The sequence below is a fragment of the Lycorma delicatula genome, chromosome 11 (assembly GCF_047948215.1).
Source record: "Lycorma delicatula isolate Av1 chromosome 11, ASM4794821v1, whole genome shotgun sequence".
NCBI lineage: Eukaryota > Metazoa > Arthropoda > Insecta > Hemiptera > Fulgoridae > Lycorma > Lycorma delicatula.
The window spans coordinates 46,199,245-46,215,706 of record NC_134465.1 but is presented as its reverse complement, the minus strand read 5'-3'; the positions used below and the strand labels follow the sequence as shown (position 1 = coordinate 46,215,706).

At 27.6% G+C, this 16,462-nt stretch overlaps 1 protein-coding gene across 1 annotated transcript in view; it reads left to right on the top strand.

Moving 5' to 3' along the window:
* Nucleotides 1-15,101, top strand: part of LOC142332159 (torso-like protein) — a 98,545-nt gene extending 83,444 nt beyond the window's left edge. Inside the window, exon 6 of the mRNA XM_075378431.1 lies at nt 14,814-15,101. Within this exon, the coding sequence (XP_075234546.1) occupies nt 14,814-14,899 (86 nt within the window). The 3' untranslated portion in view covers nt 14,900-15,101. The remainder of the gene's footprint in view (nt 1-14,813) is intronic.
* The last annotated feature ends 1,361 nt before the right edge of the window (nt 15,102-16,462 follow it).

Here is a 16,462-nt window from a genome sequence, read left to right as displayed (position 1 = left end):
AAATTCATTTTCATACTTCCTCATTTTCAAACATTGTTAAGATTTCATTTATCTTTTAAATAATTGTAAAGTATTTTTCTACTGTATTTTCAATAAAAATAAAAGGTAGGAGAAAAGGTTTCTTCATCATTTAATGCAAAAGTAAGACAAGATTTTTTTTTTTATATTTCAAGTAAAGTTTATTAAACCAGATATGTTCCATATTGATTGGAACCTTTTTCCATTTTTGACATAAAAATCATAATCCTGTCGTTATATAACTTCTGAGTTTTCTGGATGTAAAATTGTGATAAATGATTTTCACTGGTCTCTTTTGAAGCCAGCTTTATACCTTGAAGAGTGTTATCCAAATCCAGAAACAAATGGTAGTCTGACTATGTAAGATCAGGACTATACAATGGATGCATCAAAACCACCTGGCCATCCTCTTTCAATTTTTGACAGGTCATCAAATTTGTATGGGTGGGCTCTAGCGTTGTAATGCTAGATGACATGCTTACTGTCGATCAATTCTGGTCGCTTTATCTCAATTGCTTGACATAATTTTTAAAGTTGTTGACAGCAGTTGTTAAAATCAATCGTTTAACTGCGTTGCAGCAGCTCATAGTGAACATTTCCTTTCCGTTTTCACCACACTCACAAGATCACTTTTCTTAGCTTCAATCCTGGCTTTTTCTACTTTACAGAGCTTCACTTTGCTTCAGCCTTTATCTATTCCTTACATTATTGTACATCATCCATTTTTCATTACCTGTAATGAGCAATTTAAAAAACGGTTCTATATCGTTCCATTTTAGCAACGATTTGCAAATGGAAAATTCGATCCATTAAATATTTCATTGTAACATAATGTGGCATCCTAACATCAATTATTTTTATAACCAGCCTTATTTGAAGTTTAAAACGGTTTTGTGTTCAATAATAATTAGTTCATTACTGATATTGTTTATGATAACAGGCCAGACTTACTCAATTTTTTCCATAATTTCATTAACTTTTTCTATCATTAGTTGAACAGAACAATATCATTTATATCAGAATCTCCAGATTGAGAATGATTGAACCAGTTTTGTGCCACATAACACATCACTAAACCCATGAACATCATAATTTTTTTCTAATATCACAAGTCACATTCTTCCTTTTTTTTTGTAATAAAATTTCAAAATTTATCAATTTTTTTCTTTATTTTCACTCATTTTTAAGATAGAACTTAAAAGATGCATAATTTATAAATAAATTAAGAAATATAACTATAACCTTTTTAAAAATACTCAAAGGTACGCCACCTTTCAAAAGCATGCAAGTTTTGTCAGATCTAATTAATATTATAAGAGTTATCCAATCATAAAGCCATCATCCACAGGAAGAATATGAAAAAACCTTTTCCTCAACCACAATATAATTACTGTGTATATATATATTTATAAAAATTTATAGTCAAAAATATTTGTTAATGTTATTTATTAATTATAATTTAGTATTTATATTTTACAATTTTCTTTTTCTTGTATATCAATAATGTCATAGAATACTATAATAATATTGTAAGCTTTCAGTATTTTTATGTTTAATTGTGCAGTTGTTAAATTTTTTTATTTGCATTTGTTTTTGTTTTCTGTTTTTTTGTTTTTTTTTGTAATAAAACTGAATTAAGTTTTTTATTTATTTTTATTTTTGTTAATTTATTTTTACTTTTTACATTTAACTTTTTTTTTTAATTTTTCAGATTTATTTATTTTTTTAATATATATATTTATTTATTTATTAAAAAGTATTTTAATACGCGCTTATCAAGAAGGTTTAGAAAACGGTAATACATGGATAAATAAATGCCACCATTTTCAGACTATATCCCTTGAAGGTTTATCAAATATTTTATTTTTCACAATGTGAATAGAACATTTAAAGGATTTAACTAATCTTCAACTAATAATTTGTTACTTAATTCAACAAAAAGAAAACTTGTATTTTGAAATTGTAATATAGTATGAGATAGTGTAGCAGGAAAATTAACAAAATGTTTTTCTCAAAACGAACAAGGTTATGCAATTACTAAAGAAGAATTACTGTGTAATTACTAAAGTCACCTAACTGACTTTGGATCATTTAATTTATTTTGACTCTACATGGTTTGGAAAATGGCTGAAGGTACTGGACAGAATGAATGGTTGATAATTATCAACAATAATTTGCTTAACATTTAAGCATGTGGGTTTTCATGGAACGTTACTAATCGCCAGAAAGAACTTGTCATTTTCATTTGTCATACAGTAGGTTAATAAATGGATTACTTATATAATCTGATATCTGGTCATGTAGTCTGTTGTTCATTATAACCCTTGGAAACAACTGACCAACAGAATGTGATATTCTCCTTAATTGTATACGTTCTATAGTGGTGTACATTGGAAATTATATTAACAGATAAAACTGATTTATTGTCTTTAGATTACAATGAGGCTAAAAAGAAAACATTTAAAATTATTCAAGTAAGATTTTTTTGGAAATCTTAATTTATTTTTTGGTGGCGTTTTTATACTCCCACCTTAATATTTTTGCGATTTATATATTTTAATTATTGTAAAGATTTCTTTTTTCTTCTTATTTTTATTGTTGTTTGATGATTATTTACTAATTTATTTATTCTGAGTGATGGATTTTATACCCATCTCATTTTTGTAAATTCAGATCACATTACAAACTCTTATTATGATTTCGGTAAATTAAAAGAAAATCCATTTTTTTTTAATTTACCGACACGGGGGCCATGCCCCCCAAACCCCCCTCAAAAAATAACTCACATATAACAACTGTGAAAACATTTTCGGTAGATAATTTGGAAAAAACAACGTGATTTTTAATTTTTTTTTAACTGAGGGGGAAACCCCCCACCTTCTAATGTTTGCATACAGTCTGGAAAAATAACTTCAACTTTTTTTACATGAATCGCTTTTAAATAAATACAATACTTTTCTTAGTTAGGGTTCATTTTTACTCAGCTATACTTTGTAATAAATTTTCAACCTAAATTTTGTAACTGAAAACTTTGGGACTCAATTTAAACGCTTTTATAGTTTTATTTTAATTTAAATAACTTAATACGGAAAAATTGATGGATTAGAGACTACGAATTCTAAATTTTTCAATGCTACATGGATACTTTTCATGGAGATTTATAAAAATTACAAAAAACATAATCAAGAATTACTTTGATTCCATAATAATACTTAAGGATTATAATTAAGAAAATCATTAATAACAAAGCAATTAAATATTCCTTAACTATTGTAGTGCTTTCAAATACACAACATTTTTCGTTTTTCCTTTGGGCGCGTACACAAAAATATCCATGGGGTTACCAACTCGCGAGCAAGCCACATACAGTTGCCCGTGTGAAAAGCATGGATTTTGCAAATGGACATCACACTTGAAGCGATTGCCCTTTTTTCTTGAAAATCAAAGTCATTTTGAAAATTAAATTAAATAAGCTTTAAGGAAGTAATAAAGTGTTTTAAATTTCGTTATGTCAGAGGTCCAAAAAAATTAGCCTATGTTCACCGCAGGGCTTCAAAGTGTAGGTGTGAAAAATTTTAGACAAATCTGTCCAGTAGATCTCGAGTTAAGTTGGAACAAACAGACAAACAAACATTGATTTATATATATATGTATATATATATATATATACATAAATAAAAATAAAAAAACAGTGTTTTCTGCATCTCGTTTTATGTGGTAGGAAGGAATAAAATAAACTCAAATGACTTCAATTAACTCCTTCCAAACCTTTATTTTATTTTATAATAATTTTATTTATTTATTCTTTTTACAATTTTTTATATTTGTGTTTAATACAAGATAAAAACTGCTTTATCAAGGGACTAAAAGGTTTATAGCCTTAGCGTTTGAGAAATTATTTACAAACAAAGACTGCTATGTGTGGTTGACACATCCTACACGAGGTAGTCCTGTTTAGACTGAACATAGCGGATCTAGAGGAACATACCTCGATAAATATTTGGGAAGTAGAATTACTAAAGATGGATGAAGCAGAAGCAATATGAAATGACAAATAGCACAGGCATGACTGATAGTGATAGCACAAGCTTTCAGTCAGATATATAATTTGCTTACATCAAAAAAAATTTAAACATCAAGAAAGCATTTTTGAAAGTATATGTTTAGAACAAAGCTTTGTATGGAATTGAAACTTGGATGATCGGAGTACCTGAGAAGAAAAGATTAGAAGCATATGAAATATTGTGAGAATGTTAAAAATCAGATGGGTGGATAAAGAGACAAATGAAGTTTTGCGGCAAATTGATGAAGAAAGAAGCATTTGGGAAAATATAGCTAAAAGAAGAAACAGACGTAAAAGCCACATCTTAAGGCATCCTGAAATATTCACTTTGATATTAGAAGGACAGGTAGATGGGAAAAATTGTGTAGGCAGGCAATGTTTGGAATCTGTAAAACAAATTGTTAGGATCTAGAATGTACAGAGTATACTGAAATGAAACAACTGGCACTAGGTAGGGAATCTTTGAGAGCTGCATCAAACATGTCAAATGAATGGACAAAAAAAAACTATCTATATTCAATCATTCAAGTTAATAAGGATTTCTCTTGAACTAAATATTTTGTAAAAGAAATATGACAATACCATCAGCCACTATACAAGAGAAATGTAATTGTTTACTGTGAGATAAGTAAAAAAAGGATTTATAAAATTAGCCAAATTGAAATTGTGTGCTGTTTTAATTATCCAGTATTTTTGTATATTTCTTCTATAAATAACATATCCTCTTCATTCTGAAAAAGAAAAGATTTCATTTCTCTATCGGAAAAAAAATGTATATAATGAATATGAAATTGTAGACATATTAAATAAACTTCACACCATTTTCTTGGTAAAGTTATAGATAAAATATAAATGTTTTAAAATTATGTTTATTGTTCTGTTCAAAAAGTATGTAAATCAAGAATTGAAAGATTAAAAATATAAATAAATATATAATTAGGCTGCATAATAGTTTGCTTTTAATCATAATTTTTTACCAATCCAAATAATACATTATAAAATATCAGAGTTAAAAATTTCAACTTATGCACAGGGAGAAAAATGGATTGTTTGACTGGTAATTGAAATTTATTCCATTAACGATATATGTTTTAGACCTAAATTAATCTTTTCTACTTAGTAAGATTTTAAATCATAATTTGGCAAATACACCCCTTTTTCAAGTTTTTTTCAAAAAATTAGTACATTCAATCTTCCGCAAGGAAGAACTAACAGTCTTATTCACTGAGATCATTGACCTCCTAGTAGTTTCTTTTTTAGAGCTGAACCTGTCTCCTCGAAATTCTCAACCCATGTCTTGATACTGTAGCAAGATGGAACACGACCATGACGTCCTAAATTGTAATGACATCGAAAGTCCTGTTGAGCAGCAGTCACACTGTCACCATTCTTGTAAAATGCCTTTACGGCAAATGCACAATGTGTACCGACCCATTAATCCATGATTACAAAGTGGCAGATAATTGTGCACAGAAAGATGCGATTCCCATCTTTCTACCAGCTCCTCAGGGCTGCCACTACTACTTTCAAAATTTCCTGTTTCCCTGTGCCACCTGGTATTATTTATATGCTAAAATTTCAAATATGCTTTTTTTATTGATAATTTTATATATATGATGCCAAATGTAAATTTTATCAGACTATGCATGCACCATGTAGGCTTCTCCTAGCACAATAGCACTAAAGTTCTCAAGTAAATTTACCTGCAAATAAACCTATAGGGTTCAAAACTTGTGTGTAACCTGCTTACTCTTATTATTATCTGTGGTTTGTTGATCATGAAACATTTGCATTCTATGATAGTACCTTAGCCAACTAACAAAAAATAATGTATCAACTATCACATTGATAGACCACAGACTCTTCTGTAGCTATCTCGCATGTTACCATGTGCTACAGAAAGAGATTTACTTCAGTTCTTGCATGCCCATCTGAGGAAATTATTTCCCTTGCAATTATTTCCGAAGGGAGCTACAAATTTCAATTTTTTGGGGAAAAAATGTAAGCTCCCCAAATTCAGTGAACTGATTTTATAAGTGAATGTATTGTATTTTAGGTGCTGTAACATGTAGACTAATCGATTTCATGCACAAATCATTACAAAAAATGGTATAGCCTTTATCTAAAATATCAAGAATAACAGTGGTGATTTACTAAAGTGAAAAATAAAGTATCTCCCCACTCCTTTTTGAAGAAGTATTATTACATCTTTCTTGCCTTCTTTAATTTTGCAAATTTACTATTTTATATCAAGACATGAAGCCATCAAAATGAAGGTGCTATTCAGCCCTTTAAATGACATTTTCTTTTTTTCTTTATGTACTCATTCTTTATGTCTTCCTTACGTATACTGAATATCATTACTATCATAGAAGGTAATTCTCATTAGGTCTGATTTAGGTAAAAATAAATAGCCTTTCTCCATGACAGGATGTTAGCATCTCGGTCTTTCATCCAGAAGTTCCAGGTTCAAATTCCAGTCAGGCATGGAATTTTTCGTATCCGAAAAAATTTTATTTTCATATCCCATGCACAAGCTTTTTAAGCTTATGGTGGTGATATCATTGAACAAATTGTTAAGTACATCAGGGACCCTGGGTTTGAATCCCAGTCAGGCATGGAATTTTCACACACTACAAAACATTCATCTCATCCTCTGAAACAATACCTAGCGGTAGTCCCGGAGTTTAAACAAAACAAAAATTGTTAAGTATAGCAAGTCGTTATACAAGGTAAAACTGTGCAATATTTACACTACCTCAGTAGAAGAAGTTTAGAGATCATTGACTCTAATAATTTTCCCTTATTACATTTCTTTAAAACCAAATTTTATGAAATATTAAAGATATTTATAGTTTTTTTTATGAGGACTGGTCCAATCTCCTTTTTTAGTATAATCTGAATTTGGCTAGGAAAGAAAGGTTAACCTAGTTCATAAAAGAATACCACTTAAAAAAAGAAAAAATAAGGGAATAAATTGCAGTTACTGGTCCAGCAATCCATCCTACCAGCATCAACCGACATTTTTAAATTTTTATACTTTATAATGTATTAAGTGGGTTGGATATTTTTAATTGTTTAATTCTTGATCTGTATACTTATTGAACAAAACAATAAAGATAATTTTAAACGTTAATCATAATCGTTTATAAAAAAAGTAGCATGAATTTTATATATGAACATATAATTATTATTACATACATGGAGTAACATTTTTTTTTTTAATAGAGAGATAAAATTTTGTTTTCTTTTTCAGAAGGAAAAGGATATATCATTTAAACAATATGTATTTTTTACTAAAAACAAATCTATAATTTTAATTACCATCTTACCATACATTTGTCATAGAAATTTCCTACATGTTTCATCACATCAATTTGTAGGCATGAGAATATTCAAACTACATTTAATCAGTCTTGCATACAAAAAACAAATAACATCACACCACAGTATTACATATTATAGTATATATTTACAAAAAGCACACCAGAAAATTTCTGGAAAAAACCTGAAAAAATTCCAGAAAAACCAGAAAATTTCCGAGTGTTACCCGGAAATTGACTTATGTCATGACTTAGACCGAGTAACATGGAAATTTGCTTGCATGTTTTTGTAAGACTTGACCAAATGTAATTGTGAATATTTTTATTCCCTGATGATCCTGATTTGTTGATGTGGCGAAAAATGCAGGAAACTCCTGTGATAAATGTATAGTAAAATCATAATTAAAAATACATGTGTTTTTAGTAAATATAAATATATATTTACTATCATATGGTATATATATATATATACATCATACTCCATACAATAAAAAAATACGGATCAAAAAGATATTACATGTATAAAAATGAAAGACTGGCAATTTCATGCATGTGGATATGTGGATGCAAACAACATCAATTTCAGCTCAGGTAATTTAATAAATCCTTTCTCATATTAAACAAATATATTTCTCTTGTACTGCAGTTATGATGTTACTGATGCTATTGTCATATCATTTTTACAAAACTTTTAGGTCAAGAAACCTCCTTTCAATTTTTTTTTTTTTTTTTTTATAAAGTGTTATTTTTTTTCAATATTAATATAATTATTAAAAAAGTGTTTAAACTATTTTTTCTAAAAATGTGTCTTTTGACTTTGAAGATAATTTTAATAGCTTGGTAAAGTTTATCAAATTCTATATATTTTACCAACCTTAGCCAACCTTACCAACCTTATTATTTTTATAAATTTATTTTACTAGAAACATCAAACCTTTTATTTTGTCCTAACCGTATTAAAATAATCTTAAAAAAATACATTTGAATAAATTGTAAATAATCGGGAAAAAGAATGTCTTTCAACATTCCCAGTTCCAAAAAAATTATTTTTGTGAGATGGATGTATGTATGAATTATGGCCTATATTTTGTCTTATAACTGGACCCCGTTTAACAATCTTTTTCAAACTTGGTATTTATGCAAAAATTTAAAAAAGGGCTGGGTGTGTTTTGGCCTAAATAAAATCACAAATCTTTATTTGGATGCTAGTAATAATATTTGCTTTGATAAGTTGTAGTGTATTATGTTGGTTGGTAAAACGTAGGTTCGTTTAATTCTGTATACTTGTTAAACAAAACAAGCAAGGGAATTTTAAAGCATTTATCGTTCATGTATAAACTTAACCTAGAAAATAGTGGGAATTTTATGCAATGTGACTATATAATGTTTTATTCATTATGAACTATCTCTTTCTTAATATAGAAATAAAATTTTGTTTTATTTTACAGAAGGAAGAGGATATGTTATTTACAGAAGAAATGAAAACTGAATAATTAAAATAGCACGAAATTTCAATTCGGATAATTTGATAAATCCTTTATTTACTTATCTCACATAACATGAACACATTTATCTTGTATAGCGCTTGGTGGTATTGTCATAATTCTTTTACAGAACCTTTACGTCAAGAAAAACCCCCTTTAATTTGAATGTTTAATACGCTTTTGAGTTAAAACTTTTGATAAAACTTTTTTCAGTTTTAATATTATTATTATAATTAGATAAACGTTATATGAATGTGTCTTTTCACATAGGAGATAATTTTAATATCTTGATAAAGTTAATCTCTGTGTCATAAAAAGAAAATTGTATTTACTTTACCAACCTCAACAGTTTCAACTTTTTACTTATTTTTTTAAGTTGGCTGTAAAACGATCTGAATTCATAAAATATCTAATTATTAAATTTGGGTATTTACCGTTTCTCCCCCACAATGGTTTTTTAAGAATAACAATTTAAACTCATTAAGAAAGTAATAATTGTTATTTTTTAGTAATTTACATAATGCCATTAAAAATTAGATGTAATAGATTTTTAACAAAGCAATTGTTTTTACTATGTTATTTCATTTTGTATTGACATTTTAAAATTAGATGTTTTACATGTAAGAAATTTATAACAATACTGTTGTTACACACTGTCATTAAAAAAATATATTACACTTTTTATATTTTGGGAGACCAAAGAGCATTTATATCTTGTAATTGCTCAAACAAATCGTTTCTCCGATGATGTTGTCCTCACATAAACTCACACAGATAAGAATCTAACATTTTTCTATTAGTGTCTTTCTGGCTGCAAGACTGAAATCGGCAGTCAGTCCTGCAGCGTGTTTTGCTATACATCCATCTATCATTTTTATCAGAAAGATGTAATATCATCTCATGCCCATTATTTGCAATGCTGAGGGTTATGAAGAATCCTTTTCGGTTGCAAAACTTCAAGGCCTTTTTCCTTTGAATCAATTTCTCTTAATAAATAAAACAACAACATCTTCACAGCAAAATAACTAGACACAGGCTGATTACAGCCAGCAACACCAATGTCTAGCAATATTGTGCAATGTTGTACTAAGTAACCAGACATGTTTAAACATGACCAATTAGTTTAAATATGAGAAATTACTGATACATAACGTAAAAAAAACCATTGGGGGGAAATAGAAAAGGCCCTTAAATGTTTGTTTTAATAGCTAAAACTGTTATAATGTGAATATTTTTAATTACATTTAATGACGTAATAGCAAAGTATTTATCAGACTTTTTGTAATTTTTTATACTTTACAATCTTTTAAGTATATTGTAAATAATAACATTAAACATTTTTTTGTTGTTTTTCCACTATAAAAATATGATTTTTAAACATCTTTATTTAACTGTTACAATCTTCCAGTTTCTTTTATTTTTTATAGCATTACCAGAGTTGAAATAATCATTTTTTTGTGGTTTAACAGTTTTATTTATACCAATCTTTGTGTTCTGCTACTGTTCTTACCTGTTTCTATCGTCCCTCCATTACATGTTACAGAATTCAGAAAATAAATAAATAATAAAAAAAAGCAAATATAGTTAAGTGTAAGTCTGTAGTTACTGGAGATATCAATAAATAAATTACCAAATTAGGAAAAACCCAGACGTCTTAATACATTATCCACCAACTTAGTTCATCACTTATAATATTTTGTGACAAATTTCTCTCCTTCCTATTATTTATAAAAATTCGTTAACATAAATTAATATACCAGACATGGTAATACCAAGTCTGGTATTAATATACCAACTTGGTATGTTAATACCAAGTTAATATATCAAAGGTATATTAACCAGTCTTGTTATGTTATAATCAGTATACCAGACTTAATAATCTGATCATAATATACCAGACTTGTGAAAATTTTGTTGTTAAGTATAAAAAATTACAAGGTATGGACATTGACTGATATTAATAGCAGACTGGCAGAATAAGGAAAACTTTAGGTAAAAAAAAAATTAGAAATAAATCCATAAGTATACTTGAGTGGAATGTTGTTTATTAATGATGAAGGATGTTAAATAGGTAAGTTTTATCAGTTGTATTGTATTCATTTTGGAAATCTACAAAGGCGGTTACATAGTTTTTATATATATATCCAGATTTGTTTTGCATACGAGCTTAGTTTTTTGAATCTCCCTGCTATTCTTCTAGTTGTTTGTCTAAGATCAGTTCCATTCAATTATGAGGTCCTTATGAGAAGATTACAGATAAGAGTAAACCCCTGCAGTTACTTACATCTGTTTTATCTCTTTTTTTTATATAGATTTCTCCTGTTTTTGTTATAAGTTATAAATAGGGTTTATTTGATAGAATAGGTTTATTTCTAAGATGCTATGGCCAGTTTGATTAGATATCTATCCTCATATATCTATATTTTGGTCACACACGTGACCAAAATTTCACAGATGTAAAACACTATACACTAAAGTATTATTTACCTTTCTGGATAGATAAAAACATTAAGTGTCTATTAATCTTCTCTCAGACTGGCACAAGAAACACTAGAGGGATATTCTACTACCTGCTTTTCTGCAGGATGTTTCTTTGTAAATACCCAAAATTAATGATTAATTTATTTTTGTGAACGGATATAGTTCACCATAATAACTGATAATTGTTGTTATTCAACACATTTCTATACGTACATATGATCAAGTAAATATACAAATATTAATACTAAATATTAAAAAAACTGGTCTTGTGAGTCCCAGAAGACCGTCAACATCACTTTACTGGTTGACCCATGAATTTTGAATTTTTTTTTGTGGGAGAATCCGGACGTTTCCACTCAAGACTTTGCCATTTGAACTCGGGCTCAAAATGGTGTATCTACATTTCGTGACAGGTTATTATGCGATCTAGAAAGTCATTACCTTACACTTGAACCATTCTTTGTGCTCAGAACAAATGCGAATCCAGGTGTTTTTATGGGCTTGAGTCCACTGTCTTCGAACCCATCTTGAACATGTTTTGTGATAATTCAGCACATCATGAATGATTGAATGCACAGTTCCAATACTATTATTACAAAAAACTAACAATTTGGGAAATTTTAACTCGCCTGTCTTTGCGAATAAGATCATTTCTGCAATTTTGAAGTACGGTAGTCAAATATCCATCTGGTTTTCCAGAGCGATGGAGATTAATTGCACTTGTTCTGTCCAAATTAAACTTTTCCACCCACTTATACATGTTACTGCGGTTTAAACACGTTTCACCGTACTGTTTCAACATTCCTGAGTAAATTTCCACCAGTTTCACACCTTTTGATAGGAAAATCTTATGACTGAATGTTGCTGTTCTGGTTTATATGTTTCAAGTACAGCTGACATTCTGAGATCAAAAAAGACGTTATGTTTAGATTAATTATGATCAAACAGCTAATTAAACGTGTTCCCAAGATTGCTAACTTGACCCTCAAAGTGTTTTATTGTCATTGAATTAACCGTTTTTCCCTACATCAATATGTTAATTACTGAACGTCCCTCGTATATTAATTCCTGCTTTTAAAACTTCTGTTTTCTTTTTTCCTGCTGTAAACTGTCATCAGTGATATACAGCTTTTCTTAATCTTATTTAAGTTTCTACCTCCTTTTTCAGTCGAATTAACTTGTGTTACTCCTTGGAGTTTTACTTCTTCATCAATTAGCGACTTAAATTCTTCTATGACTAAAGTTTCACGACGTTCCGTTTCAAGTCTTATTTTTGTCCTTTTTATCCTTCCTAAACAGCAAAATAAGAGATATCTAGACATTGTTATTTACCTTAATCATGAAGTTGATTTAAATAAAATAAAGCATTATTATAAGATTCATAATTAAAATAGTTGCGTTGCAAGATAAACAAATTAAAATTAATAAAACAAAGAAATAGGTAAATAAAAATAGGAAGAAAGAATACACGATTAATTAAAAATAAAAAATACATATGGTCACGTTTCATATGGATTATTTACAGTGTAAACACATGAAATAATCTTTGAATTATCATTTATAATATAATCTTTGAATTATTATTTGAAATAATCATTGAATTAAGGTTAATACATGGGAATTCCAAACGAATAGCAATTCAGAAGCTATTAATGAAATTATTTAAACAGACATTTATGTACACGTTTAAACAGAGATTCAAAAAGTTAAGGGTGTTTTAAATTGTAATTTCTAATTAAATTATTTTTTGAAAATTCATTGACAAATTAATATTATTTCTGTAAAAGAAAATCTTTTAACTGTATTTTAAATAAATTTATGGGATTTTTTTTATATGGTTTGGTAATTGAAATTAATTGTTATATTTTTAACAAGAGTAATCAAATTGATCATCCTAAGAGAATATGTCATCTAATAAAACATACAGAAAGTTTGCGTTATTTTAACTTAATGATACTTTCGTTATCATTAAAGAAACTTCTATCCATGCAGTTTGCAATGTTTCATCTACTGGTAAAAATTTATGTTATACCGTTAGAATTCATCCAGTGAATAAAAAAGATAAACTAGATCATAAAATATTCATTTGAATTATGTTCTGAACTCAAATCAAATTGTATTTAAATGTTAATAGGCGAGATGTAATTTATGATGTCCCAAATAATTCTACCAAAGTATTTCCAAGCAAGACAACATTCCAAAATCAGATTAAAGACCAGAAATAATTGGCTTATTTTATTATTAAATAATAATTTCTATATATTTATATTACTTGAAAAATCCAATATTTTGTTTTATTCTAATCGTATTAAAATAATCTGTTTCATTTCCAATTTACAAGGAGAAATATTCTATAAGAAGAAACAAATACTGATAAGAAACATGGCTGTCTGAATTTTAAAAAAATTACCATTTTATTTATTGTTTTATTTATTTTGATGTGAGCTGGACTATTTTCTTACATCTGATTTTGGATTTTGTGAACAGGGTCCAGAATTACAAGACCAAATACACAGGCAAGCATATGTACATTTGTCTGACAAAAAAGATTTTTTGGAACTGGGAATGTTGAAAGAAAAATTTTTTTACCGATTATTTACAATCTATTTTTTTTTTGTTTTTTATTTAAATGTCACCTTAAGGCAATAATTAAAAAAAAAACATATGGTTTCGGATTTTTTGATTTCTCTGTATACTTCATATTATAATTGCAGCTGGAAAAATGAAAGTCCAAATTAAATCAAAATAAGTAAAACGTTAAATAAAATGGTAATTTTTTTTTTAATTCAAATTCCTTATCAGTATTTCTTTTTTTCTTATGGAATACTACTCCCCTTTGTAAAGCGGAAATGAAACAGATTATTTTAATGTGATTAGGATAAAATAAAATATTGGATTTTTCATATAATATAAATTTATAAAAATTATTATTTAATATAAAATAAGCCTATTTCTAGTCTAATCTGATTTTGGATGAGAACAATAAAAAAATCTGATTTTACATTGACTTCTTCAAACTTAACAGACAGTACTACCTTGTGGGAGGAAAAAATGTACTAAATTTTTGCAAAAATTGGAAAAAGGGGTGAGGTTTTTTGGTCAAAATAAAATCACTAATCTTTACTGGGACACTAGTAAAAATATTTGTTACAAATTTTGATAAATTTATAATGCATTATGTGAATTGGTAAAAGCTTAGGATTTAAAGCGAAATATTACGCATCTTAATTAATCATTTATTTATATTTTTAATCACTTAATTCTTGATTCATATACTTGTTAAACAAAAACAATGAAGGAAATTTTAAAACATTTATCGTTCGTGTATAACTTAACCAAGAAAATAGTTGTAATTTTATATAATATTACAATGACTATATGTTTTATTGATTATAAAGAAATCCTTGTGTTAATATTGAAATGAAATTTTGTTTTCTTTTTCAGAGCGAAGAGGAATTGGTCATTCAAAAGGAAGAGGATTATGTCATTCAGAAGGAAGAGGATTATATCATTCAGATGGAAGAGAATAAGTATACAGAAATGAAAGACTGGATGATTAAAACTGTGTGCTATTTCAGCTCAGCTAATTTGATAAATCCTTTGCTTTTTATTTTGTATTAACCGAATACATTTATATTGTATTGCAGTTAATGCTGTTTTTATAATTCTTACAAAACCTTTAGGTCAATAAACCTCCTTTAACTTGAATGTTATTTATAAAATGTTATTATTTTGTGCACTATTATTAGAAAAAAATTGAATGCATATTTTCATGTTGGAAATAATATTAATATCTTGTCAGTCTATCATGTAGGTAATAATAATCTATCTGTAGGTAAATAATGTAGGCAATTATTTTTTTTTTTAAGTTGCCTGTAATAAGATTTGAATTTATCGATTCTAAGAGACGAAAATGTTATAATTTGAATATTTTTAATGACTTTGTAGCAAAGCATTTATCGTAATGTTTAACTTTTTATACGTTTAACAATCTTTTAAGTCTTTGATAAATATTAACATTAACCATTATTTTGTTATTTCTCCACTATAAAAATCTGATTTGTAAATATTTTTTTTTACGTTTTAACTGTTAAATCTATCAATTGTTTTATTTACATAACATTATCAGGGGGGGAGCAATTTTTCTTTGTGATTTATCAGTTTTATTTATTCCAGACTTCTGCCACAGTTTTTACCTGTTTTTTTTTTTTTTTACATCCCTCCATTTCATTTTACAGAATTCATTTTTTCAAAAAATAAATAATTAAAAATAAGCACAGGTTAATTTTAGTTCGGTGTAAATCTGTAGTTACTGTAGATATTAATAAATAAATTAACAAATTAAGAAAAACCTCGACATCTTAATACATGATCCACCACCTTAGTTCATAATTTTATAAGATTTTGTGGTAAATCTTTCTCTTATATTATTCATAAGATTTTTTTTAATATATTTTAAAAAGGATAATGTTAAAATAAATATTAAGTTGGAAGGATCATAATGACCTGACTTAGAAAATTTTGTTATTTAAGTAAAAAAATTACGAAGTATGGCATTAACAAATATCCATAGCAGACTGATAGAATAGGGAAAGCTTTAGGTACAGAAAAAATTAGAAATAATTCCTTAAGAATATTTGAATGTTATGTTGCTGTTTATTAGTGATGTAGGATGATAAATAAGGAAGATTTATCAGTTGCATCTTATCCCTTTTGGAAATCTATAAAGGTGATTACATAGTTTTATACATTATAAATCTATTCTCAATTATTGTTTTAAGGTTACAGATTTATTCTAAAAGCTTTGTTTTTTGAATAGCTCTTCCTATTCTCCAACTTGTTTATCTATGATTGGTTCAATTCAATTTTAAAGTATTTATGAGAGGATTTTCTATATCAAAGAGGGAAATCCCTCTACAGTTATTTACATCTGTTTTCTCTTTTTTTTAAGTTTCTCCTGTGTTTATTACAAGTTGATGGAATCCATTGTTAAATGCTACTAGCAGTTTGATTACACATGAGTTTGAAATGTCAAGAACAAAAAACACTCATCACTAAAGTATTATTTACCTTTTTAGATGGATAAAAACATC